This window comes from Poecile atricapillus, chromosome 10 (assembly GCF_030490865.1).
Source record: "Poecile atricapillus isolate bPoeAtr1 chromosome 10, bPoeAtr1.hap1, whole genome shotgun sequence".
NCBI classification, from domain to species: Eukaryota; Metazoa; Chordata; class Aves; order Passeriformes; family Paridae; genus Poecile; species Poecile atricapillus.
Genome location: NC_081258.1, coordinates 15299512 through 15327502, shown reverse-complemented (window position 1 = coordinate 15327502; position 27991 = coordinate 15299512). Strand labels below are relative to the sequence as shown.

The window sequence follows — 27991 nt, the reverse complement described above, 5'->3', positions numbered from 1 at the left end:
GATTGCCTCATTCCTCAGACTTCCTGAGGAGAAAATATCAGAAAAATATCATCTCAGACATTGATAGAGAAAACAAAACAGAAGTCAGTTTCTCTCACTGTGGTGGCTTTTGTGCCCAAAATGGATTGTTCATTTTTTAAAATCTCCAGGGTTACATGCCTGCAAGAGACGTGTGTTCGGGCAAGAGGATGTTCCTGGTCTCAGTGGGAAACAGAGCAAAGCTGGACTCTTTTTCTCTAAAGATCAAATTCAGGGGGGAATATCTGTTCTCTCAGAGTTCATCTCCCATTTAAAAGCACTGTATGTTTTGGGAGAAGCTGTGCAAACCTGCTTTGTGTGTGTCAGTATACCCATACGTTTTCCTCCTTCTCTTTAGGGACAAGATGTTTCCTGCTCTGGGATTCGGCGCCCAGCTCCCGCCAGACTGGAAGGTGAAGTGCTGTGGCCACATGAGTGCTTGAGATGGGTTTGTCCTGATATTGCCTGGGCAGGAGCAGAACTGCCAGGGCTTCATCAGGGAAAGGCTGCTGGGGAGAGGGGGAAGGGGCAGATGTGGAATCTCAGCCAGTGAGACGTGTCAGTGTGGGTGGGCAACACGGCAGGGATGGGGCATAAGCAGCCCATTCCTTCATCCTGCACTGGCATGAAAGCAGCAGCTCCCTGGCATTAATGGGCAGAGCCAGGCATTGATTCATTTTCCTGGCAGAAGGCAGGAACAATTCTGGGGAAGGGAAGAGGCCTCTGGATGAATGTGTCAGACAGCAGCTAAGTCTGGAATGGGGCTGGGAGCTAGGGAGCCTTGATGTGATGTTGCACAGGCAGAGCCTGCAAGGACTGAAGCAGAGGAGCTTTCACAAAAATCCACCTTGATCTTTGGTTAGGATTAAACACTGGTCCTACTAGGGCTGAGCTGCACATCCTTCTGATCTGGAGGGCAGGGAATGGGGCTGTTCCTGCAGCCTGGCTGGCAGATGGGGAGCATCTTCTCATGGCTGAGACAATGTGCTGGGACACCACCATCATTAATTACTGGCTGGGTCTTTTGGCCACCCTTTGCTCACGCCCTTCATGTGCATTTTCTTTCTGCTTGCTGGTTTTGAGGCGTTCCCAGCTTCAGGCTGGGGTTGAATCTCAGCGAGCCCTTTGTGTTCTGTGGGAGGGGAGCTGTGCTCTGGGCTGAGCACAGCAGGGCACGGAAGTCATGAGCAGCTGGGAACTGGGCTGGGGAGCTCATCACTGCCAACCCTCGTGGCTGGGGATGTCCTGCCCGCTCTGGCTTTGTGCTTTTCTCTGCTCTCCTGACAGCCAGAATTCATATGACTCAAGTGGGAGCTTTTGCTGTTTGCCAGCCACAGAAGGAGATCCCTCCATGTGCACTTTGGAGCTGATTCATCCTCCTTGGCCTGCAAATGTCTCTGGTCTGTCACTTTAGCACTTTTGTTGGGAAAATCTAGGTAGGAAGCTTCCAAGGTCTAAGAGCCAGCTGCTGCCAGGGATTTATTATTTGGGGAGAAGAATGGGAATGGCAAATGTGGAAGGGATGAAAAGGGCACAGCAGCTCGGGATTGTCATGGAGAGCATCCTGTTCTGCTTCCCATGTGTGTGAGTCAGTGCCCACGGGAAGGGCACTGCTGGGTTGGAAGCAGCCCTTCTGGCAAGACTGGAGGTGGGTATTGTGTTGAGGATGAGAGCTGGGGGTTCTGCACATGCCTCCTGCAGCCTCCTGTGGGCCTGGAGATGCTCTGTAAAAGCTACCAGAAAAAACACATTGTTTTTCCCCAGAATGATTTCTAAGCTCGGATAAATCTCAGTGGGGAGCAGCTTCTTCCTCCCTAGGTGCTTGTCCCGTGCTACAGGTCACCCATGACCCATCAGCTCTCTCATGTCAGTGGGGCATCCCTGGTGCATTTTCCTGCATCACTCCAGCTTGGGGCTTCATCTCTCCCCAGCTCTCTCTAAGCATCACCGGCTCTGCTCACTCATTAAAGATTTTTTGGCTATCAGGGCTCACTGGGTAATTTCAAAAGCAGCAGCTCCTCATGAAAACCTGTGCTCTGTGTGACCGTGGACAGAAAGCAGGGACCCACAGACCCAAGTAAAGATTGCCAAGAGATACAAGAGGTATAAATGGTGCTTTGTGCTCCTGTTGCCATGGCTCCCCCAACGCTTCTCGGGCGCCCGTCAGAGCAAGATGTTTTGCACACAAAAGTCGCGTTGGAAATGTCAAAGAACATCTTGCCGTGTAACAGCTCTGTAGAGCCTCGAGTGTTTCCTGGTAGGGAACAGGAGAGGGGAGCAGATGGGTTGTGGTTTCTGGGGGATGAGAAAAGGCAAAGCAGCAGCAGAGAGGGGGATTCTTAATGTTGGAGCCACAGTGGTCACCTGGATTTGGGAGATGGGGTCAGCCAAAGGAAGCTGGCGACTTGGCTGATGTGCAACCTCCAAGGCTTTCCATTCTTTTACCTTCTGTATATATATGTATATACATATATATATGTATATATATGTGTGTGTGGGGAAACTGAGTCATGGCAGGGGTGGGATTCTTTCTGGGGGTAGCAGAGAACCCTCTGTGAAGTTGGTCTTACCCTTTGTGGTGGTTCAGAAGTTTCTCCCTGTGAGTTACTGGGGAATGGGATACCTGCAGGTGTTCCATGTATATTTAACTGGACCTCACAGAAACTGTTTTCTAAGTACAAGCTGAATAGGGAATGACATCCTTTCTTTTAAATTTTTTGTTATTTTGAAGCCCTCCTGTTGATTTTTTTTTAGTAGATATGTATATATAGATATATTTTTTTTATATATATATGTAAAATTCATAGAAACTCAGAGGAGTTTTGCAACACTTCTGCCACGTAGGGGTTCTGCTCTGTAGACAGTGAGGAACACAGCTTGAAACATTTCATTGCTTCTTAAAAGAAAGAGAAATAGAAACCCCTCTTTTGCAGAGCAAAACATGGAAATATTTCTGCCTGCTTTGTCTATAAATACTCGTGGCAGAATTTTGAACACCTTTAAAAGAAAAAAAAAAAAAAAGAAGCAAGCCCATTGCAACCACAAGTCAACTGAATTTGGGTATATTGTCCAAAATCAAGGCTTCTGTGAGAAGGGCTGTATGCAGAACACAGTCATATATTCAGCTTGTGTCTAACCTGGTGGCTGTGAGTGTTCCTGGTTGTGCTCTGCAGGCGTGGAGTGACCTGAGCAGGCTGTGGCTGGTCACCAGTCAGGCACTCCTTCAGCTTTGCAGCATGGTTTGGTTGACTTTAGTTTGGTTGCTATTTCCCACCCCACAGCCTCTTGTAAAAACAGTTTCTGCTGCTTTCGACACAATGCCCAGCACAATTGGAAAGTCTGAATCAGACGCGTGTTGCGTTTGCAGCCTTGGGAGGACTCTGGCTTCAGACAGCGCTTTGGAGGGCACTCGGTTTTGCCAGCATTGGGAATATGCATGTCCTGAAGCAATTCCCTTGCTGAAAAGCTCAGCAAACCTCCACCCTTCCGAGAGGGAGACAATATCCTTGTTTTGTAACACTGGCACGAACAGGGTGGGAGCTTTTTGTTTCAGAGTCCTTGAGCTGGTGGCCTGGAGGCCCAAATCACCCCTTCAACTTTCTGAGGTGCTGGAAGAGGCAGCTGCACATCCTTGATGCTCCTGAGAGTCTGTTTGCTTCTTAGAGTGCCTAAATTGCTGGGAGTAGAGTGAGGAATGTCTAACCCCACACATCTGGTGGCGATTCCACAAGCAGGCTGTTGACCCACACCAGCACTGGAAAGGTTCATACTGGGAGCCAGGAGCCCTCTCTTGCAGCTGGGCTTTCTGGCAGAGACGGGTTCAAAGCAACCACTGTCCAGTGCATCGGGCCAGGGATCAAGGTGTGAGGGCTCTCTGCTCTTGCCACAAGACCTTCTTGCAAGACCATCTCCCTCAGCTCAAAAGGAGGTTGTGGAAAAGCTAAAGGGTCTTGGATGTGCTGTGGTGGAAGGATGGGTTCATGGGCAATGAAAACCAGCCCAGGCTGTGCTAGGATTCACTGTCCATCACACCCAAGTTTTCATGTCACCTCTCCCACACTGCCTTTCACCCTCATGCTGACCCAGATGATGAAGTTGATTAACTGCTGGTTTGCTCTTGTACCTGACATGCCAGAACAGGTCACAGCTCACTCTGTGCCTTCTTCCCTCCTGCTTCATCATCCTCATGCAGAGGGATGGGGAATGAAGATGCTGCCTGGACTGGGACTCCCTGTGATGTGTTTGAGTTTTCTCCCTTTAAAACCTGCAACAGGATGAAGTCATTTCTCCTAGTGACTGGTGAGATGGCACAGCTGGCTGAGAGCATCCCTTCTGCCTGGTTCTCCTCTGGGCAGCCAGCAGGAAGCCACGTGGACAGACCTGCTCCACAATGGGGGCACTGGGGAACTGGTTCATCCTCAGGTGCTGCTCAGCCCTGACCATGTTTGTGTTTGCTGTTTGGGTAGCAGAGGGCTGGGAAGTGTCACTGACCCAGTGTGATGGACCATAACTCTGTGACCACCTGGTTCTGCTCCAGGGGAGCATCACACCTAAACCAGCCCTTCAGCATCAGCTGAACTAACTAACTAACTAACGTGAGCTGCCTGCCCTGCACTGGCTCTCCAAATTAATGTGGGTCTTTTTTTCTCCACAGGTATCCCATGAGTTTGCCATAAACTTCAATCCCAGGAACCCATTCTGTTCGGGTAAGCATCTACCAGGCCTTCAGGACTCCTTAGGTGCCCTCAGTGCCTTCTGTCCTTCCTCTGCATTTCTTCAATAACACCTTCATCCCTGGGTGTGTTCAAGGTCAGGTTGGATGGGGCCCTGAGCAGCCTGATCTAGTGGCTGGCATCACCACCCGTGCCAGCCTGGTTGGCACTAGATGATCTCTAAGGTCCCTTCCAACCTGAATCATTCCATGATTCTGTGATCACGGGAATTTTTCAAGGCATGTTCAGAGAGTGGTGAAGCAGAGCACATGCTAAAGGCACGCTCAGAGGAAAGCACAGAAAATTTGGGGGGGTGTAGGAAGGCCCAGGGTAAGATGCAACTGGATTCAGACTGTGTAAAATCCGCCTTCGCTCTGCTGTCTGGTGTGTCCTACCAGCCGTCTGCTCTCCCAGCAAGGCTGCAAGAAACACAAGGCCTGTTTAGCAGATGGGGAATTCAGGCTTAACGCTCCATTTAGCAGCTGATAGCTGCTCACAGTGATGGCTGAAGGACTGCTCAGATCCTGAGTGGTAAGGGCTACTGTAGACCCTCTATCTGGTTTTTGGTTATGTTCAGAGACCAGGAGCTGCTTTTCTTTTGGCTCCTCCTCCTTGGCTGATTCTGAGATTTTTTCACAGTCCTAAGTAATGCCTTCATTGGACTGCCAGCACTATGAGGGCTTCCCTACCACAGAAGGTCTGAGGACCCACTGAAAAGTGACTGAAGAGCAAAGCTTGGGTATTCAGGAATTTGGGGTGGAAGAAACTTGTGGATCTGGATGAGTTGGGCAGGAAGCAGGGGGAATAGATCTGACCTCAGCTCCTTGACAGCGTGAGCTAATGATTCCTAACTGGGTTTGCTGTGGTCCTGAGTCATGACACTGTAAATCCTGGTTTCTCTGCTTTCCCTGAAGGTGTGGAGGGCATTGTTCAAGCATACTCTGCCTGCCTGCCCCACATCCGCTTCTATGGACCCACCAACTTCTCCCCCATCATCAACCACGTGGCCCGATTTGCAGCTCAAGCCACCCAACAGGAAACTGCATCGGTAAGTCCATAAGATTCCATGAGGTGGTGGCAGTCCCGATGGCTTTGGGCGGGGGAACACAAAGCCTGAGCTGGGTTTGGTGTCTTCCACTTCTCTGTGGGTCCAGCCTTGCCAGTGGTGACCAAGGCGTCCTCTTAGGGATGTGGAGAACATCTGAAGTCTGCAAGATAGAGCTCCCTTGGGTCCCTGTGGCAGCAGGCTGCCCATGGAGGATGGCAGATCTGGCTCCTGGCTTTTGCTGGCCAACACAGCTCAGCTTGGGCATCAGCAGTTGCAAGGCAGGAGATGTCAGAGAAAAGCTTCCCTGATTTCCTGCCTGGAGCAAAGCAGAATCACACCTAAAACCTATTCCCCACGAGGACGTTTTCCAGCCTTGCTGTGAGTGCTGTTGCTCTTCCCAGCTCCAGGCATAAGGAAATACTGAATTTGGTTTAATTCAGCACAGATCCAGGTTGCTCCTCATTTTTTCATTTTCTGTGTCGCTGTCAGTGGGGGAGGGAGAGCCCACGGGCTCAGCACTGAGCAGAGGCACTAATCGTATGCAAATTGCACCCCTCTGCTGGCACTAATAGTTTAATCAAGGGAGATTTTAAATAATGGGCACTAATAGTGCCGTCAGAGGCAAGCCTGGCTTGGCTCGGGGGTTTTTTTTGGCAGCACAAAGCGTTATTGATGAGGGATCTCACTCCCCCCGGGGTCTTCTCCTCTTCCATCCCATCTTCAGCTCATGCATCAAAGCCACCCCTGGTGCTGACGGTTTCAGTGGCTGCCTGGACCTGCCCTCCTCTTCCTCCCGCTCTCACTTGCTCCCAGCATTTCAAATAAAACCAAAAAAACCTTGTAGTTTTTCCATAGCAACGTAGATCACAAACAGAGCCCTCAGCTCTTAAGGGATGGGAGACTAAACATCCTGGGGCTGGGGGAGGGACAGAGGGATGTTTCACCATTTGACTCTTGGGGAAGCTTTGGGGAATTAAAACTCACCTTTCCAGCAGGGTCCCTGCACCCAAACCTCCCCTTTTCTTACCTCATGCTGCTCAATGCTGCCCGATTCCTCCAAGTCCTGCTCACCCCCCTGAGCCTAATTGCTGATATCATTAACAAATGGATCAGGAATCCTCCCAGGAGCCCTCGTGGAGCAGAGATCGGCCATTTTTACAATAAAAAGAGGAGAAAGGAGGCAGATGCTGCAGGGTTGGTGTGCAATGGACCCCCCAGCCTGGTCCCTGTGCACCAGCAGCTCTGGTTGTGGCTTGGCAGAGGTGCCACCCTGGCTGGGTACTACAGCTGGAGCCCAGAGGTGCCATCAGCACCCCTGTCCTGCTGCCATTTACTGTCACCACAAAAACTGTCTCTGCCTGGGGATTGGGGAATGTCCCAGATGCTCTCCAGCACTACCCCGTGGTCCCTTGGTTATGCTCCTCACCCCTACACAGCCTCTGGGCTCTGAGGCTGATCCCCAGCATCAGCTCTTAATTCTTTTGACCTCTGAAAGACATTGTGATAAACATTTGACAAGCTCTGCCTCCCCACCCCTTTTCCTGCATACTTTCCAGCATTTTTCTCAGATCCTGTTACAGATTTCACAGAAAAAAAGGGAACAAAGGGAAATAACCCTTTCCATGTTTCCAGTAGAGAAGCCAGGCAGGGAAAGGGAGAATCAGCTCAAAGTCATCATCAGCTGCTCCCCTCAAGGTTTTATACTTGTCCTCCCATTCTGATTCCCAGGTGGGCAAGGTCCAAGTCCTGCTTCCAGTTATGACCAGTGCAGGTCCTCTCCTGAAGTTTCATCTTGTCCTCCAGACTCAGATCCTGCGGTCCTGCTCTGCAAACTTATGTTTCACCAGTATTTTCTCTCAAAAGTTCATATTTAGATAAAAACTAAATCCTGGACAGTGCTGTGGAGGCAGGGTTAATGCATCAAAAGGGGCTGGAGTAGGGAAGGGTCTGGCTTGGGAAAGTCTTCTCAGTCATGTCCTCAGGTTGTGTTTAAGCTTTACCCAGCCTTGTTAGTACTTGGAATTTAGCACTACAGATCATCAAGAGCAGATGAAGCTTAGGGAAGGTTTCAGGAGATGTGGGCTGGAGGAGGACCAGAAAAACAGGCTTGGGGCAGCACTCCTTCCTTTGCCTTTCCAGGATGCTGCACTGGTGGTTTTCACAGGAAATGGAAAGAATGAGGAGAGGAACAAAGGGCTTTAATGCTCTTAAGTGCTTGTTTTCGTCATTTCTCCAGCACACACAAGCTCTGTAATGTGCCAAAATTGAGCCATTACTTTCCCTGGAGATGGAGGAGATGGGATTTTGGGGGGGTCCACATGCTCCAGGTCTGCTGAGCTGAGTCCAGCAGGACCATCTGTCCATGTCTTTGTTTGTCCATCCTTCCCCAGCTCTGCAGGACTGTCCCTGGTGCCCTCCTTTTCCCAGGGGAAGGGGAGCAGTTTCTAATGCAGCTGCTCTGTCATCCCCCAGCTTGCTGATACCCTCTGCACCCCCCTCAGTGCATCCCCTACCCTCAGCTTTGTACAGGAGATGGAGCACAGGATGGCCCCACAACCTGGCAGTGCGATACAGGAGATGCTCCCCATCAGAGCAGGGCTCATGTCCCAACTCTGAATTCCTCCTGGCCCTGACAGAGATCCTGTACAGTTTAGAGGTTGGGTTTCTTGCATCATTAAGAACAGGAAATCGGTAATTCAGAAAAATATTTTGGAGTGAGAGCAGGTTTGTTGTTTGTTTAAGAACTTTTAAAAACCAGGGGTTAATAGGAACACCTGAATTTCTGGATTCTGCTAAAGGGCATGATGCCAGCTGTCCTGGGAAATGGTGAGCCTCACCCCCAAATCCCCAGGGGACCTGCCACCCCTCGGCATGTGAAGCACCCTGTCTGCTCACAGCCCTCAGTGTGAGCCCTGGCTGCGTGTGGGGGTGTACTGGCATCCCATTGTGTCTGTGCCCCCCACAGCAATACTTCATCCTCCTCATCATCACGGACGGGGTGATCAGTGACATGGACGAGACGAGACACGCCGTGGTGCAGGCGTCCAAGCTGCCCATGTCCATCATCATCGTGGGCGTGGGCAACGCTGACTTTGCTGCCATGGAGTTCCTGGACGGGGACAGCCGGGTGCTGCACTCCTACACGGGCGAGGAGGCCGTGCGCGACATCGTCCAGTTCGTGCCCTTCCGGAATTTCCGCAACGTGAGTGAGGGCAGCAGGGAGGTGATCACGGGGGGAACGGGGTGTCACACCTGGGAATCGCCCTGGAAGTGGAACAACCACGGTAGAGGCAGACAGAGGCAAGAGGTACCTGTCTGCCTCGCTCTGTCTTACCCTCAGGGATGATCTGGCATGGATGACATAAATCAGCACTGCAGGGAGGGGTAACTGTGCTCTGCAGCTCTGCAGTGGACTCCACCTGCCCATGCCATGTTTCTCCACCCTGTGTCATTGTCAGACAGGTGGGAGCAAAAACCAGTGACTCAGAGCAGGATCTGAGTTCCTGCAGCAGGGTGGGGCAGCACTGGGCTCACGTCCCTCGCCACAGTCCTGTGCTGGTTTTGGTGACTCGCACTCAGGCCTCATCCAGCCATTACACACCAAGGGTTTCGTGCTGAATTGTCCTGAGAAGGAGCCCCATATCCCCTGATCCCTGGGAGGAAGGGGCAATGGGGGCACTGGCCCTGCACGTCCCCTCCGTGGGATGGTTCCATTGCTGTCATCCAGGAGACAGCTCTGGGACAGAGGCTGTTCCTGGCACAGGATTGATTGCCAAGGATGGAGCTTGTGCTTATTTTCCCTTTTTTTGCAATTAATCAGTGTCTTTTTATTTCACTTCCTGCCACTCATACCTGTTTTTTCTGACCTACACAGGATGTTTTATTGCTCTGATCCAGTGAATTCTCTCCTGGAGAGAGGGGTAGTGTAGAATATAATAGTTCCAGGTGTATAAGATGCTGGATATCAATAGACTGTAGGAGGTATTAAATGCCAAGGTCTGGAGCTTGTTGGCTTAGTTGGTCCCCTGTGGCTGTCCTAACACTGGTGTTGGTTCCCTTTGGCTAACAGGTCCCCAAGGAGACCCTGGCCAAAGCTGTGCTGGCAGAGCTGCCCCAGCAAGTCGTGCAGTACTTCAAGCACCAAAACCTGCCACCCATCAACTCAGAGCCCGCGTAGAGCTGTGCCAGGCTGCACCCTCTGCATGTTGCCGAAGCCTGTTGGTCCTGCCAAAAGCACGTTCCACATGCTTTTAAGAGAAGAAAACCCTCCCTGAAACACTTTGTACTTCTTAATTTAATTGCTAAGTTCTTAAGACTCATCCCAGCAAAGTGTCTGGATTCGTTTTGTACAGTCTTGGCCCAAGGTAACGCTAAGCAGCCAGGCCATGCCTTGGTCCTGCTCTGTTGAGTCACTTTTCAGTATTGAATGTACTTTGTATAATTTCAGTGCTACAGGATACAATTTTTATGATCAAAACTTGCTTTTTCCAAGCAATGAAATGCTTAATATATTATTATCATTCAATGAACTGGTTGTTGTATAGTTCATGTATTTGTGTTGTACCTGTACACCTGTCAGGTTCTGTGTTCATTTTTATACTGTGTACATGTTATATTTGTTATACTCAGGTTAATAAAGAAACTTGGACATTTAAAACAGGAGTCTCCTAGATGGGAAGGTCTGGGAGCAGCTTACACTGTCAGCAGTGTTTGGAGTCACCCTGACAGGGCTGTCCTGGTCCCTCACTTGCTCTGCTGGCTGTGCCCCAGGATCAGCCCCACACTGTCAATGGCAGCATCCCAGAAGGAGATTTAGTGAAGGTGGATATCCTGGGGAAGGCAGCACGCCCCTAATGCCTGCCTGAGCTGAGTCTGTGTGTTTGGGAAAACCCCGGTGACCCCATAACAAACCATCAAAGGGAGTTTCATGGTTCACTGCTGCTTCAACTCTAGAAAACTTTCAAGTCCAGAAAATTTACCAAGTCTGAGTAACAAAAGCTCCCTGCTGCCTGGAAGAAAATGGGCTGGGTAATGAAATCCTGCTCTCCAGCAGCTCTTTTGAGCTGCTCATCAGCAACGTGCTAATTGCTGCTTTATGCTGTTCCTAACTAGATTAAGATCTTTTGAAGCTGAGTCTGCTGTTGAATATCCGGCAGGGATCACCAGCCCTATCCAAACTCAAATCGACTTGAGTCTCCTCCCCATTAATGGAAGTTTTTGAGGTGGGATGCTGCTGTCCCTTTATAAAGCCCACAGCCCTTTCTACACGGTTCACCAGGCGTGTGCTACTGGTTGTGCTCTCTGCCAGCAGCCTTGTGGCTGTCACTGCTGCCACCGAGTCACCAGCACACAGATGGTCCCAGGCAGCCCCACAGCGCCAGGGTGAGACCCCATCCCTTGGGAGAGGTGGGACTGCTCCGAGAAACATTTGCCTTGCAAAACCTCCTGGAAGGGAAAATAAACAACCAACACCACCCTTTTCCAAAGGGAGAGGCAGCCTTTGAAGGGTGGCCTGTTTAAAAATAATGCTGTATCCAGCTCAGCTTCCAGATCGAAGTCTGTGGCTTTGGAAAAAAAATTATATTTTTTTTTTTTATTTCCATAAGAGAACCTCACACGCAGCTGCAGGAACTCGTAAGCTCTTCTGCTAGTAGTGTTTGTGGGGGTTTGTCGGGTTTTTTTAACACCTCGCTGAAGCTTTAACAACTAGCACAGACAACAAGCGGTTTATTGAGCTGTCCCTGGGGAGGGGATGAAGCACACACTATGCAGTCATGGTTTTTTTCTTAAAAATAACCAAAAAAATACATCTAAATCCACCAGTGAATGAGAATTGCTGGAGCCAGCCAAAGCCAGCTCTTCATCTCCAGCTTTGACAGCCCGGGGCAAGGTTACTGCCACAGCTGCCCTTTTCAGGTCTGATTTATCCTGCATCCCATGCACTTCCCAGCACATCTCCCACAGCACTGGAGGATTTTAATGTCAGATGGCTTCTGATGTACGAAGGTAAATGGGAACAATGGATGGAGTGAGGAGCTGGGACAGCTCTGCAGTTTGTTTACATGGGCCAGGCCCTGAGAACAGCAGAACTGACTCAGACTCAAAGGCATTCCCCAAGTGTCCTATTCCATTCTTCTAGGAACAGGAGGAAGGCAGAGGGCCCTCCCATCTGCTTTTCCTGGATTATGTCTCCTCCTGGCCTTGCACAACATATACACACCATGATATACACACCACCTCACCTGCAGCCCACCACTGCATTTGCCACAATTGGCTGGAAACTCCCACTACAAATTTCTCCCTAAATCAGGCAGCTGTGCAAGATACCACTCAAGAAAATGACCCCAGCATGCCGGCAGCTGGACCAGGCTGCTCTGACTCTACAGTCAGAGTATTGATCTAGTTTAATTCCAGGGAAGAACAGCAGCAGCTCTCATACCAACTCCTTGAGGCTCTTGTCCATGCAACTTTAATAAAAAAACAAGCCTTTTTTTTTTTTTTGTGCACCATTTCCATTTCATTCCTTAGCTCAGTAAAATGAAAGTCACCAAAAGCAAAGCATTAGGGAGGCTGCATGAGATCTACTTATTTTCCACCTGAAAGTGCCATAATTACAGTATCTAGAGGAGACAGGAGCAGCTCTGGAGCAAACACAGGAGGTACCAGGCAGCCCAGAACAGGGGATGAACTGCAGTGCATTTGTCAGGATCTGACTGTGGAACAGGGCTGTGCAAATAGAAAGGGTGTTTGGCTAAGGATAGCTTCATTGTGAGCACAACTCTCCCTCTTTCCTTTGGAAAATTCTACACTCAAGCTAAGGCATGAATCCACTACAGGCCTTATTTTCTCTGCTTTTAGCCCACTGCTCCCTCACAAGTCCCTCAGTGTCACCTCCAGGTAACTGCCCCTTGGTACACACTGAGCAGCTGCTGTCTCACAAGGGTAGGACATAGAGCAGGATTGCACAAAGACACTTCCACCCCTCTGAGCAGCCCTGCTGAGCTTTCCAACCCTCCAAACTCCCATCAGCACACTGAGATTAAAAGGAGCCCTGCTTCTGGAATCCTCCAACTTCTGTACAAAGGAGTTTGGCTGAACAGGAGAGTCCCACCCACCCTGGATTCATGCCCTTCAGGACACTGCTGGCTGAAAAGCTGCATGACTTGTCAAGCCCCAGTGCTGGAGCAACAGCCTTTGAGCAGAAAAGCCAACTGCAGTTCCTGTGAACTTGCTCAGACCAAGTTTTCCATCAACACCTCTGCTTTTGTGGGAAACTGACCTACACCTCTTGTGGATGGTGGTTTGAGGGAGGGGCTGGTTGGGTAGAGCAGAAATTGATTAATGGAATAAGAACAATTATGAATGGCACAGACAGAGATAAAAAAATGCATTCAGAACGTCTTTAATCATGTAACACTAAAACTTCTTTACAGTGTCATGGCAATCTACACTTCACCATCTGCTCAAATTTGGTTCTGCCCCCATTTTTCAAATACAGAATAAAAATGACATTTTAAAACAGAACACATGGCTGCTTCTACAAGACTTTTTTGCTTCAAGTGATTATTTTTTGCCTGTTAGTCTTGTATAAACTTCTTAAATCAACATAATTCTTTCCATAAGAATTGTAAAAGATAAAAGCTCTCTCCTCCATACCCTCAGACCTTTGTGCCATGGTTAGGTGTGTCTTCTGCTTTAGGATGGCAGCTCTTCCAGGCTCAGTATGCACCCCAGAAATGGAAAGTTGGGGGTAGGGGAAGAAATAATGAGTTACTTTAGGAGTATCTCAGTGTATTAAAGTTGAGAGGTTAGCTAGAAAGATTATATTTGGGGCAGAAGGATGCAACAAGCATCCATCAGGGCTTTGGAAGATATTCTGCACTACATTACACGTGGAGGGATTTTGTTATGGACCATCAAAGAAACTGTTGCCACGAAAGACAGAAGAGACAATCTTCCCAGTGGAATTGATAGTGCCTTCGCTGTCCGAGCTGGACTCTGAGTCGCTGCTCCCCGAGTAGGCGCCCAGGCCAGGCAGGATCCCAATGCACACGGCTGCTGAGGGACAATGCACTGTGGAGCCTCCCACCGAGCTGCTCCCCAAGGGAACACAGGAGGGTTTTTCTGGAAGAGAGAAACCTCAGTCAAGAAGTGGGCTGCAGGAAAGGGCTTTCAATCAGCCCAGAAGCCGCCACGTGTCACTCACCTGCTTTTCCCACATAAGCAGAGGATGATTTCAGGATTTAATTAAAGCATAAGGCAGCTTTATGCTGTAATAAAGTCATTCTGACAGGAAAGACTCGCTACCTCAGGGGATTTTTTTCTTCTCATCACTAGTTTAAGCCCACCTCTATGCTGGCATTACAGATGTTTTATTCTGAAGTTGTCAGTTTGATGCTTGTCAAGTACCAAACCCACTAAAAAAGAGTAAATGGCTCTGCTTTGAGTAATTATTTTTTTTGCAATATAACAGCATAGTTGAGAAAGTTTTATTCCATCATTCTGCTAGTCAACATCTACCATCTTCCATGGCTAATTAATTATTTCTGCTGTTCTGAAAGTTTACTGAACAGAAGGAGATTCAGGAAGCGCCTTGGGTTGTCGTTACACAACTGCAGCTCACCCGATTTGTGTCAGAGTTTCTTGACAGCAAGTCAATTGCAGCCCTGACAGCTGAAGCTGAAACACAACTTTATTTTTCTTCTAGTTCCCCACAATTTTCTGAAACAAATTGATTTCAGGATGGACCGAATCATTTCAGAGCATAAAGCTGAAGTGGATGCAATACATATAATGCTGCTGTGAAGAGGAAGGGGATGATCTGTTCTCCGTGTCTCCTGCCCACAGAACAAGCATTAGGCTTGAAATGCACCTAAGGACAATTCTATTAGTTATCAGATTAAACTCTTTCAGATTAATAAGCTCTCAAAGGAAGGTGCACAGTCTATCTCTGGAGACTTAAGAGCAACTTAGACAAACATCTGTCAGGACTGGTTTGGGCAGGGGACATCCTGATAACCTGCAGAGGTTCCCTGCAGCACTATTATCCATCAAGACTGTCAGCACCCACCCTTACCATTCTACTGCTTAAAAGTGAACCATGCTGCCTTGCCCAGTGAAGGAACAGAAAAGCAAAGCCTCCATGAGATTTAACCCCAACTCAGTTGCTGTTCAGTGACAGACACACAGCTTCCCAAATGCAGAAGTTGGACATACCTTGATTCTTGTCGTCGTGGTCAGTGTCTAGTTTCAACCTCTTCACACTGTTACCACCATCTGAACTGTGGAAAAAATAAGCTCTTCATAGATAACCACTTAATTACTGTGAAGTCATTGTTACATCTTTGCCTCAAATCCTACAGCAAATGCCAGCAGGGTCCCCTGATGACCATCACCATTTCCAACTGCCATTAACTGAGGCTCCTTGGGGAACACGCAGGATCCAAGGCAGAGCCAACACCTACACTACAAGTATCACTTGTTAACCTGGGAAAGGAAAACACCTCTTAGAGCTCCAGTCAAACCCCTTGCACAGCAGCCTAGAGCTGCCTATTCAGCAGGACATGCCCCACAGGAGACTGGGAATGCCTACCTGAGCTTCACACACCCGCATGACCACAGCCATGCACATGTGCATTACCATGCTTGCTGGTGCCAACATCCATGGCTTTTCCCTTGAAGAGATTCTTCCCCCTCCTTCAAGCACCTAGACAGCCTGCTCTAAAACATCTAGAAATCTTGCACCCAGCAAGCCCAGACAGTCTTACAGCAATTCACAGAAGTGTCCAGAAAGGCTTTTTCTGGGTCTGGCACTGGGAGAAAGGGGCATGACTTGGACTTCTGACTCTTCAGAGCTTCTATAGCTCTCCTCTGTCACTGCTCAGGTTTTCCCCCCCTGCTTCTGCATGTTCCCAGTTCTAAGGCATCCACATAAACAAATGCTTCCCGGATTCAGCAGTGATGAACTGATGAAGCATGAGCATTATTATGCATTAACTCTTTTCCTCTTTTCGGTCCCTATCAGAACATGCAGTACAGATGAAAGGTTACTCTGTGCAGAGAGCTTTTAATAGTAATACATCCTTTACAGGAAATTACAAAGCTCAGGGAGCAGATGTTGAGCTCACACTACACTTGCTTTGGGCCACTTTGCAATAAAAGATAAGATGGCAAAAATAGAAGACTGTAAAGCAAGTCTGCAATGGCACTGACATGTCAGCTAAGATGCTCTCTTTAAACAGATGCCATCTGCAGACTTTAGAAGTACCATTATGCACATGCCAGCTCCTTTTCTACATCCCACTGGGTTAAGTACTATTAGTTACAAGACAAAAACAACACTACTGGCTGCTTGTTACCAGCTCAGGGTTTTTCTTTTCTGCCTTCCCAGACCCAAATTATCACCCTACTCCACAGACATTAGGTGGTGGAAGTGCTTACTTCACTTTTCAGACATGCAATTAACTGCTGTACTGGGAGCTAAACATCACCCTACAAGATAAGCTTCTAAAATAATCTTGCATTTTCTGAGACGATTTGAACACACTGAATTTTGAGATGTCAGTAATCATCTTAAGTATTAGATGATTCATATGTGGGAAATAAGTCTGGTCACACATGCCTGGTGTCTCCATAACCTGTAACACACCAGCAGCTGTGTTTACAGGCCAAGATCAAAGCAGCAAACACATCACAAACCCAGCTGTCACCTCCATGGGATGGAAAGGGTGTTGATGTATCAGTGCAAATCACCGAGGAACACAGAAAGTTTCTCTGATATTCTCAGGACCAAACTGGTACCAAACTGCTACACAAAGCTCCTCTCTTGTAGCCTTGTCTCCCCCATGCTGTCCATTTTAAACAATCCATTTTAAACACAGATAAAACTGGCTGATAAATTAGGCAACCTGAATGAAATTGCATTTGAGGTGACACTGATATCTACAAACAGACGTAAAATAGATTCCCTCAAACCCCAAGCAGGATTGCCCAAGCCTGGCACTCTAAAATGAAGATCCTACCCACTTGCTTTACACATGCTTATCTATTTGATTTGCTTCATGTTTTTCCCCACAGTTTGTGAGAGCCTATAGAAACAAGACTGGTCTTTTCTTATACCTTCCCCCTTTTTTCTTTAGGGCTAAGGTTTACACCTCACTCTCTGGAGGCAGTTTTGGCCTGTCTCCCTTTACACTGCTAACTGGGTTCCGTTCCTCATGAATTTATAGAGGTGTGAAACTAACCTTCTGTGTTTCACAGCTCCTGCCAACAGCTTTGCCTGAGAAAATTTGTTCTTGTTTTCCACTGACTTCATGGGCAATTTCTTCTCAGTTTCCTTCTTTGGGTCCATACTGACTCCCACTTTAGTGAGAGTACTGTGAATTAAGGGTTAAGGATCAACTGGGAAGGAACAGGGAGAACAGACATTTCCTCCCCGATATATTTAGCCAGCTCTGCCGACAGCAGCGACCGAAGTTCATTCACATATTCTATCAAAATAGACTTATTTGTAATGACATTGAGCTGATAGCTCCAGCCAAAAGAGAAGAAACTTCGCCCTCTGGGGTCAGAGCTCTCTAAGGTATCAGGACCAGCTCTCCTGTGAAGATGCCCAGGCAGCAGCCTGGCTGTTGTGAAGCCAACACAAGCCAGAAAGGTGTAACACAAAACACCCAGCACCCATGAACATATCCACCATCCTGCCTTTTCCTAAAGGCCTTAGAAAAGCAAAAAGGTCAGGCTGGACCAAAACAAACAAACCAAACAGGCAATGCAGTACTTCCCCTTCTACGGGGATCAACACATTTGTAATTCAAATTTGCTGCTCCACACTCTAATCCTTACCAGAAAAGCTGAGTAGCAATATATGCACTCACTTCCACTCCTCGAACACTCTTATTGCTGAGCCCAGCAGATTTCAGCCTAGCAAGACAGAACAGCTCCACTTTTCAGGCTTGGTCTTTAAACAATACCTTTTCAACTCATCTCTCTGTAAGGACCATAAAGCTTCTACTGCTGGTCTGAGGACCAATCCCAAGAGAAAGGAGACACTGATTAAGGGGAACTGTGGTCCAAGATTCACCCAAAAAAGATTGCAACTACTCAGAAAAGCTAAGTAGATTAAAACAGTGTTAGCAAGGTGGAATGAAGCTGAAACATATAATGATGTGAAGAAGCTTAAGCAGGTTCTGAGATGGGATAAGAAGGAGCTGGGTCTGTTTATTAGAGCAAACTCTGTACACACTGAACACACCTCCTTGTGTGATGAAGGGAAATCTGACAAAGACCCTGTTTGCAGATGAGGTGCCAGGAGAGTCACACAAAATTCTGCAAAAATTTTAACTGCACAGGCAAATTAACCTAGTTTAAAAGCATGTTTATAAACTCAAATCTAGTATTCTAACAGCTTCTCCTCCAACTACAATTCCACAACCTGGAGTTTCACAGGTGCCCCAGTCACTGCAGACATATATTGGATAGTGAATTTCGTGTTGATGACCATATATTTGAAGCCATAACTTTTTTCCCCTACTGAGTATCTGAAAATCAAAAACTTTTCTTTGCTTTGAAATGACACTCAGTGTCCAATCACTTTACAGACAGGAATGTTCAGGTGCCATTTATTATTTGATTTTCCTATAGACACAGCAGTAACCCAGACTGTTCTTTACTTCAATCAAAAGTCTTCTCAGTGCAAACCACTGTTCAATTTTATCTATCTTTGAGATGGCACAGGAGTGCCATCCTGTGGCTGTCTGGAGTCATCTGAAAGCTCCTTGTGCCGAACACGATTTGATGTTGCCACACAATTCTTCAACACACTGCAGTGTTCAACTGCCACATTTAGGTCCATTGCCTTGTTATATTCTAAGCCTGGCTGAGGAACTCAAAGACTTTTCTTTTAAAAGATACCAAATTACAGACTTTTAGCTTCTATCCAGGATGGCATTCTCCGAAAACTCCTCAACTAGAAAGGCACAGCACATTTTTAGTAGATATCTTATATATCCTGCTGTCATTAGCAAATGTAATGCTGTACCCAGCCAAGAAGTGTTCCCTCTCAGGAAGACAACATTAGAAACAAACCTCTCAATCTTAAATATCAACTGCACTAAACAAGCTGTCCTTCAGTAAAGCTAGCTTCTTGGAGGGGGACTGTTCCTACATTTAGACGGGAGTGAAGACAAGATGATCTTGTTCTCATATACTTCTTGGAAATTGCTAAAAAAATATTTGTAAATCTTTATCTGAACAGGGGGGTCTGGATAGGGTAAGGAACAAATAAATCTAGTTATTCATGCAGGAGAAAGAAAAAATCCTATTCATCCATGCATGTGAATTTCTTATGCTCAAGAATACATTAAAATATTCCAAGGCATATTTATCCTGAAGATGTATAATTTTGTGATTGTTCAACCTGAAAAATTAAGGAAAAAAAAAAGAAATCTCTGTACTTGAATATTGATGCAGTTTTTACCATGAAATTAATGCCTCTGGGTAGCTTCAATTAGATGCTATACCAGAAAAAAGAGCAAATAATGAAATCCATTAGGTTGACATTCCTCTTATTAATTTGGAAGAGCACTTGAACAGCACCTATAGATGCAGCACAGTGGTTTTTGTCACTGCAGTGACAAACCATTAGTAACAACCTGCAGAAGCAAAAAACACTTTTGCATTTCAGAACACTGCCAAAAATTTCAAAACACAAGTCATTTTGCTCTGAGGTTACTTGAAATATTATGGTTAAATAAAAAGAACTTAAAAAGGAAATTAAATGGGCAACACTTTTGATTTTCTCATGAGATGAGGTGACTATAAAACATTCTCTCTTCCTCCACCCCATCAGCAATAAGTTCCACAGTTTAATTTTTACAGCAAGACTTCAGATTCAGAGCCACCAATATTACTAAGAGTGCAAAGACTGAGGTAAGATGGCCTGTACATCTTGATCAGGCTGTTCAGGGATCTCTGTGTTACGTGGCTAATTCAAGGCAACTTAAATTCCCTCCGGGCTGGTATGGCTCACCCCAGATGTACGTGACATAACGAGAGCTGTCAGCTGCTCCCACAGCACAATCTCACACTGCACAACCCTGGATCAGCCAGCCCCGCGAGCAACCACCACCGAAACTAAATATATCCCACAAATATCCCATGATTAGATCTAGCAAAACAAGAAAATACTCCAAAGCAATCAACTAACTGCAGCCTATTTCTGAAGTGAAAAAAATGCATCAGGATTGCTTTTTCATAAACGCATTCCTGAGCTAATTGAGATGCTCTTCACAGGACACACGCTCCAAACTGTAATTCATTCACTAACACAAGATAAGACCAACCTTTGTAGTATCAGCCCTATTCAATTTTATTTGCTGACTGGTTTTGGTCTCCTCCTTGTATCCACAAGCTCTCTCATTTATACTAAAGCTTCCCTGAGAATTTGTGTTTTGTTCACCCATAACTCAAAAGCCAGAGACAAGGAAACCATCAGATTGTGCATAGGTTTAGTAAATCTCAAAAAAAACATTTTGCTTAGCACTGAAATTCTCAAATCATTCCAACCTCCCTTGATTGGCACTAATTAGAGAGAAAAAGCATCCTATATGATTTTCTAGCACATCTACAAGAAAATTAGGCATTTAACAGCAAAGCCAAACTATCTTGCTCTTAGTCCTGCCTACAAGTGTGTATTACCCAAAGGAGACAAGACTCCAAGGACACTGACTTCCCAGAAGAAAGTCAGCACATCTGCACAGATGTATTTAATTTCTCATCCTGCAGGTATCAGCAGGGGAGAAAGTATCTAATACTCCAAAAAGAGTAACAGAGAGAGCAATCCATACATTATTTCAAACAAATATGTTAAAATTAGACAATATACAGTTAAAAAAAAAGAGCATGTGATTTTCCATAAGAAGACAAAAGCAAAAGATCAGAAATAAGAGACTGGCTTTTCTTCATGTTCCCTTTCTCTTTTTAGTGATGCTACTTCATTACCTCAATAACAGAAAAAAACAAATCCCTAAACAATGGAGGAGGAGAAGGAAATAAAAGTATCAAAGAAGTGGGAGTTGAGGGGGGACTACCGAACATTGCAGTGGTCTAGCAAAGCTACAATGAAACCATTAAACTTTGAAAGTGTATCATTATACACGTTCTGTAAAGCAGTTTTATAAAAAAGAATGTCAACTGACAGAACAAACTGCAGCCCACTCTTACCCTCCTCTAGGTAACCACCAGTCATTTTAGTGCAAAGGATATTCTGTATTCATTTAGTTCTTTCAGCTCTTCTTCCCTTCGTTGTTTTTCTAGTAGCTCTTGCTGCCGAGAAACCTCATCAAGGAAATGCGTCTCATCTTCATCTAAGCCTCTTACCATATTTTCTGAATAAAGAAAGAAGAAATTTTTTGGTTTCAGACACCAAGTCTAAGTCTGTCTCCTCCAAATGCTCTTAAACCAACCAATAACTAAAAAACCACACTACTTCTTCCCTCAAAAAAGGAAGTACATTTTCTTACAGCAAACAATTCCTACCTAATTAGTTTTAACACCTGTTCAAAAATTTTAAAATAAGAAGAAGCAAGACAACTCCTAATTTCTAAATAAAAACAAATTCTTTCTAAACATGCTACGCTATTTTAAGGAAAGTATATGCTAGTGCAGCAGGAAGGTCTTTTATTTCCTGTTCTGCAAATGTTCAGTGCCCCTTGAGCAAATGATTTAATTAGAATGACAATAAACAGTATGTTTTAGAAAGACCAAATCTTGCTGTTTGTAGTCATTATCAGAAATCTTAGCCCAATCATCCCCTTTAGTCTTCATTAAAGTTTAATTCCATAGGAGGATTTTTTAGGCTTTTACATGAAGTCACCATATTTTTAATCTTCACCCACACAGGCAGGCCCTAGTCACTTTGAGGGCAAACTAGGAAATCCATTTTTACTGATAATTGACAAGCTTGTGTCTGACAGAAAAGCTCTGGAAATCAATTATTATCTGAGGTTACTTTATAAAAGCCAATCTCTGCTCCTTCCAACTCATTCAGAGCTCATTCATAAAGCTTTAAAGAGTAACTTGTAGCTCTCACTACTACTGCTGAGGGTCCCTTCAGAGAGCAAAAGTAGTGAAACTTGGGACATTTTTTGAAGCAAGTGACATGAATTAATTCCATTTTCAGCCTGCCTCATCTGCAAACTAAGAGGAGCAGCCACTGAGGTCCTTTGAGCTGAGGTTTCACTGAGGTTCCCTCCCAGCACTCTGCAGTAGGTTTTGTTCTCCAGGTTAGCTGGTATCTGATATTCTGCTGTGGCTGCCTCAAAAGCAGAAGTGGGTTTACTTCTCAGGGCTACTTCCCATTCCAGTACTTGGATTAGCAAAGCAAATGTGCTGCAGATCTAATACACCTGGGCAAGAAAAACTATTAATTTACACAGTTATTAGAAGCCCTTCCCATTCAGGCTGCCAGCTGTCAGTCAGCTGGAGACTACCATGCATTAGAGCTGGTATCTGTACTTGCCACTTTTCAAAGGGCTTTTCTATTAAAACCAGAAATTCAAACATCAATAGAAATTAGGTTCCCATTCCATTAGAAGAGTCAAACATCTACTTTTGAAGAACCAAAACATGTAAATTTACTTCTTCCAAATCATAATCTTAACTCTCAAATCTCTTTCAGTCAAATAATTATGGCTTGGAAATGTAATAGCTGCTCTAACAGAATTTCTTTAATTGATTCAAACATGTGTTAAAGCATGAGTTCAAAAGTCACAAAACCACAATACATTCACATTTTTTCATAGATTGCTATCAAGTTTGTTTTGGTTTTTTTTTTAATTTTATATGCAATATAAGCTGTTTTCAACACTTTACAGGCATGCAGCTTGATAACTACAAACATCTTTTGAGTTTTGCATGTGTGCAGTGCTGCCCCCAGGGTACAGAACATATTTCTTTAAAAATCCAGGATTTCAATAGTACTCTGCTGAAGCCTTTGTTTCCCTCTCAGAGAGGGAGGCAAGACACACAGATATGTCCTTTACTCAGAAGTTGTGCACAGCTGTTGCATACAACACATGCAGTTTGCTGCTGGTGCTTACTGAATTTAAATTGCTCCTCAAACTCCTGCTGCTTCTTTTCTCTCTGTTCCTGGAGCCTTTCATACAACGACCGTGGGTCATATGCCTCCTCTGGGCATTCTGAAAGGAACAAATCAGGAAGGGAGACCATATGTTAGAAACATAAACCACCAATAGTTCTGTTCCTTCATGGAAAAAATCCTTTAATTATAGAAAATAAAAGGCCATTACTTTTTATTTCTGTTTTCCACGAAAGTGAAAAATTCACAGATCTTTTTCCTATCATTTTTAAAATTTAGCCCATACCTTTTGGGTCCTCAGGTTTTCGGACCTTTTCCCATTCCTCTTGCCTTCTCTTCCGTCGCTCCTCGAGCTCTGCTTCAGACACGAACCTCTTGTTAATCACGAGGTCAGCAGTACCATCTCCCCCATCCATTGTGGAACAGTGTCTCCTAGAAACACAATATGCAAAACATCAGGAGTCTGATTATGCTTTTCAGTGAGTGAATTATTAAATATCCTGAAAAACAGACCTGCTGCCCATACAGTAACTTCAGCTCTCTAAAGAACACTGCATAGTAAGCACTGACTGAGACACAGACTCACTGCCTAAGTGCTAAGACTAATAAGCATCATCTATTACTCCTTCTTTACTCTTTTCATCATTATAAGGCTGTTTTTCTGAAAGTCATGATTTAATGGGTTTACTTTGCTTAAGTATTTTAAAAAAATAAAATTAAACATCCTCACCTACACTCTCACCCTTTTATTTCTGTTCCTCCATCTCTGTTCTGAAGAGAGACAAAGCAATGGCAAAACATCAAATCCCAAGTTCTTTTTGACCAACCAATATGAAAATTTGAGAAAGCTTGCCTGTTTTCAGTTGTTGAATGTGTGTATTTAGAAGTGATTAACAGTGAGATTTCAGAAATTAGCAGCTGTTCTCGTTTTGGCTGGGACAGCGCTAAACACTTTAGTAGCTGGTACAGCTCTGTGGTTTGGGTTTGGAGTGACAATAACATTGATAACACTCTTGCAGTTTTAGCCAAAGCCAAGGACTCTTCAGTATCTCACACTCCAGCAGCGAGGAGCTACACAAGAAGCTGTGAAGGAGCATGGCCAGGACAGATGTCCTGAATTGGCCAAAGGGGTATTTTTTAGAAGTATGACCCCAGAACACTGTGCCCAGTATATAAACTGGGGGGACCTGGCTGGGGGGTCAACAGATGAGTGAGAAAGGGAACTCCTCATGGCTAAAACAGAGCTGGGGTTACAAAATGAGCAGCACTTCCCTGGAGAGAACATAGCCCCTTCCCACACAGTGCAGCCACCCTCTGCTTCAAGATTTCAGTACCAGGTGCAAAATGGAGATGCTCCAAGTAGTTGACCTAACAAGAAAACTCATGGTCTTGACACCTGTAAGCCCAGGATGAAACAAACTGCTTCTGTAAACCCTAGGTGTCTCCTTTCAGAATTATTCTGCCAGCTCTATGCTACACAATGGAGCCCTAATGCCTGTTTTTGTTTCAAGCCTGTACATCAAACCTGTGCACAGAAGTACAATAATAAACACAACATACACAGCTGTTCATTTAAAGACATGCACACATAACTTTCTTCTACTTCATTATCTCCCTGGTATAACTGCAGCAATTAAGGACTGCAGATGACTGCCCACAGTTCTGCCAAGTACTATTCATTTGGGATCTCATCCTGTCTGCATTTCAGCACAAAAGAGATCCCAGAACAGTTACTCTTCCAAGGAGGAAGGGATGCAGTAACTCAAATAAGGGAAAAAACCTGTTTATCATCCTTCAAGGACTCAATCCTGCAGGAAGTCCTGAAACCCTTACAACGTATTGCTTGTAACAAAAATTAAAAAATTGAGGTCTCAGGAGAAATTCAGCTTAGCGCACTGGACTAATATTCGTTACAGCAGGATGCATTATTAAGGTTAGTATTATTAAAAGAAGTTAAAACAAAAGAATTCTCTTAAGAATTCCTGGGGACAGGAAGGACAGATCCAGGGCTGGAGATTTTCTCTTTTTTTAACTTTCCTTTATTTCTTTTTTTTAGTATCTAACAAAAAAATCTACCCTAAGACAAGTCCACTTTCCAGAAAGCATGGAACACTTGCTCTTCGAGTGTAATTTCTGAAGGTGGTTCAAGCTGGAAACCTGCAAAGATAAAAATCGAATCTCACTGCTGAATACAGGTCCCAGTCAGAAGGCCAGCTTTCCTATCCAAATGCTGCATAAACAACATAATTTGTTTTTCCACTTGTGTCATCTCAACCTATATATTTAGAGAGGAAACAAAAGGTTCCAATACAATGGTGACAGAAAGTAATAAAAGCAAACTGAGAAAGAGGGATTCTACAAGAACGCAGTAAGCTCTGGGGACTAAAGCCTTCAACAGCAAACCATCTGGATCAGTCAGTTCTCTCAGACAATATATTTTAAGATACAGGAAGTGGATTAACATTTCATTATGGCCTAATTAAAGGTGCTGCATTAAGATGCAGCAATGATGTTTTCAATACCATCCTGAAAACTGGTGTCTGGTACTGACAACCCCATCTTGGGGAAAAGAGATGTGGGGGGGAAAAAACCCACCAAGCAGCATCAGATTAAAGTCCACTTGCACTTATAAAGTTTGCTAATCTTGCTGTATTCTTTGCCCTCTCCCATCTGAAGCAAACACACCCAAACCAGACAAAAAACACACACTTGGCAACTTCTCCCTATTTATCTATGTTTTCATCTGGTGACTGTATTCTAGGGCTACGCTGCCACTGCAAGTGACAAAAGTTTGTTACAGTTGTAAACCGCAGGTTTTTATAATACCAGATGGCAACACGCCCAGGATCAGAAAACCTCCCAAACTTCATAACCCTTGCCACCACCTAGGCTGGGACAGATGCAGAGCAGCGACGGCGTCTTGGGTACCCGATTACCAATACATTCAGCCCTCATTAAATAACAAAGACTACTTACCTACCCATTTCATCACCTCACCACTGAACCGAGCCGGGCAGCGCTCCCCGCACCACATCAAATAAGGCGCTGGGTGCGGAGCCTGGAGCCGCCCGGAGACGGAGGGGATGAATGGCTCCCCACGAGCCTGAGACCGCCCCCGGCCCCGCTTCCTGCGGTGCTCCCGCAGCTCGGGGCGGGAAACCCTCCCGGCCGTGCCGGGCTCGAGTTGCTCCGAGTCCTCACTGCGACCTCCTCTCCCCACCTTCCCTCCAGCCCCTCGTCCCGGGAGCGGCCCCCGGCCCGCCGCTCTCACGGGGCCCAGGCCCGGCCCCCTTCACCCCTGCACCCGAAGGGCCCGGCAGCCCGGCCACGGCCGCTATCCCCGCCCCCGGGCGCTTCCTCCGGCCCCACCGCCCCGAGCCCGCCCCCGGCACGTACCGCGACCCCTCACAGCGAGCGGCACCGCCGGGCCCGCAGCGTCGCCATTGACCCCGCTCCCCTCCGCCGGCCGCCCCGCCCCTTCCGCCTCCCGCAGCCAATCGAGCGAGCCCTTCCTTCGGCGGCCCCGCCCCCGCGGCGCCCAATCCCCGCCGCTCTTACGGCGGGCAGAGCGGCGCGCGGAGCGGACGGGGGTTGGCTGGAGGGATGACGTCACTACGCCCTCGCGTCTCGATTGGGCGAAGCTGCGGTGCCGGGGGCGGGGCCGAGGGCGGGGTGGGTCGCCCGGGAGACGGCGGGGGGCGCGGTCGCGGCCGGGGCGGGGCCTGGGGCCGGGGCGGGGCCGCGTCGTGAGTCGCCTCCATCTTTCGGCACAAAGGAGCGGCGGCAGCACCGGGCCGGGGCCGGATAGGGGCGGAGGGCGCGGGGACCGTGGCGGCCCCGCTGCGCTCTCGGCGGGGCTGCGCGGAGCTGACCTGAGGTGAGGCAGGGCGGACGCGGCCTGGCTGGCGGCTGACGCGGAGCTGGGGTGGAGCGGGGCGCGCATCGGGCTGAGGGGAAGGGACAGCGCCGGGCTGGGCGCTGGTAGCCCCGTTGCCGGCCGTGCGTTAATGAGTGAAGGCACCGTGCTCAGCCCACCCCGCCCTCCGGTCCCCTAGGGGCCGCCGGCGCAGGTCCCGGTTGGGGCGGGGGCCGGGCCGGCGCAGCCCCCCGGCCCCGGGCAGCGGCCCGGGGTCCCGTCGGCTCTGGTGGTTGATGCAGAAGCCCCCCAGGGATTGTGAGTACCCCTCGGCTGCCTCACCGGGACCACCGGTACCTCCCTTTCTGGGGAGGACAAGCAGGGGTAAGAGGCGGGTGGCCGAGGTGCAGCCCCCGGGCTCGCTGAGCTCTCCCGGAGGCCCCGGAGCTGGGCAGAGCGGGGCTGGCGTGTGGAGCTGGGAGCTCGCTAAAGAAGGCGGCAAGGGGTGAATGAACGGGGGGTTTGGAGAGCCGGGCGCCCCGAGTCCGGGGCTGCTCGGGGCCGGGAGGGGTTGGAACTTCCTAACGGCGCCTCCCGGCTGCACGGAGAGCTCCCGGTGCTCGTATGACTTGCAAAACAGGGGCTTGGCTACAGCGGGTTTGGTGTGCGAGGGGCAAAATGACATCGAATCGCGGAATCACAGACCCCCATGAGCTGCCTTGGCAGCTCGGAAACACGACGGTGTTGTTGAGCCCTTGAATATTGTTACATGAATGTGACGAGTCTGAATCCTGAAAACTGTTTATTGTTCTCAGTGTGAACATGTTTCTCCACAGCAAGTTTTCTGCCTTTACAGAGGAGATGTGAAGGTGTGGAACGGGCCACCAAATGCCCTCGTTTACCTGGATCTTTTGTTTTGCGTTTTTGGGCGACAGATTAGGCACCTTTGCTACGGGTGCGGGAACACCTCGGCTCTGCTCTGCTCTCCCGCTTCAGTGCTTGTAAAACAGGATTTTTTCACTGCTTGTATTATGCCCATATCGAGCATGACTTCCTCTTTCAAGCCATTTGATTCTGTCCTGCTGATTGCTGTTTCTGTCTTGCAGGCCTTCACTGACCCCCTCTTTTTAGGAACTGCTGGTTTTTTTGTATGTTCTGCTGTGTAGTAGTAGGTGCACTATGCCTTCTAGGTACATTCTTAATGTAGGTCCCAAGAACGACTGTAGTCACCTTACTTTTCATTTTCTGTTTCATTATTA

General features: G+C 47.1%; 3 protein-coding genes across 5 annotated transcripts in view; 2 read left to right on the top strand and 1 right to left on the bottom strand.

Annotated features, from left to right (window-relative positions):
- Window positions 1–10435, top strand: part of CPNE2 (copine 2) — a 43059-nt gene extending 32624 nt beyond the window's left edge. For all 3 annotated transcript variants that reach the window (XM_058846131.1, XM_058846133.1, XM_058846132.1), the window contains exons 12-16: window positions 377–431; window positions 4673–4724; window positions 5645–5778; window positions 8744–8980; window positions 9848–10435. In XM_058846131.1, the coding sequence (XP_058702114.1) occupies window positions 377–431; window positions 4673–4724; window positions 5645–5778; window positions 8744–8980; window positions 9848–9955 (586 nt within the window). In that variant the 3' untranslated portion in view covers window positions 9956–10435. The remainder of the gene's footprint in view (window positions 1–376; window positions 432–4672; window positions 4725–5644; window positions 5779–8743; window positions 8981–9847) is intronic.
- A 2733-nt stretch (window positions 10436–13168) lies between these two features.
- On the bottom strand, window positions 13169–26351 carry PSME3IP1 (proteasome activator subunit 3 interacting protein 1). Its single transcript, XM_058846071.1, has 8 exons — window positions 26273–26351; window positions 24953–25033; window positions 23163–23308; window positions 22878–22976; window positions 21043–21164; window positions 17022–17155; window positions 14995–15059; window positions 13169–13902 (listed from the first exon to the last, which is right to left on the bottom strand). Exons 3-8 carry the CDS (start codon window positions 23290–23292, stop codon window positions 13685–13687), a joined length of 768 nt encoding a protein of 255 aa, XP_058702054.1. The 5' UTR covers window positions 23293–23308; window positions 24953–25033; window positions 26273–26351; the 3' UTR covers window positions 13169–13684.
- A 262-nt stretch (window positions 26352–26613) lies between these two features.
- Window positions 26614–27991, top strand: part of RSPRY1 (ring finger and SPRY domain containing 1) — a 35909-nt gene continuing 34531 nt past the window's right edge. Inside the window, exon 1 of the mRNA XM_058846099.1 lies at window positions 26614–26753. The gene's annotated coding sequence lies outside the window, so the exon portion shown is untranslated. The remainder of the gene's footprint in view (window positions 26754–27991) is intronic.

What these genes read in the sequence shown, in the direction of transcription:
- PSME3IP1 (XM_058846071.1), bottom strand. Translation starts at nt 23,292, where the DNA reads ATGGATGGGGGAGATGGTACTGCTGACCTCGTGATTAACAAGAGGTTC. An exon ending in TGAGGAGCAATTTAAATTCA is followed by an intron (nt 21,165 to 22,877) that starts GTAAGCACCAGC and finishes TTCTTTATTCAG; the next exon opens with AAAATATGGTAAGAGGCTTA. An exon ending in CCACGACGACAAGAATCAAG is followed by an intron (nt 13,903 to 14,994) that starts GTATGTCCAACT and finishes TCTCTCTTCCAG; the next exon opens with AAAAACCCTCCTGTGTTCCC.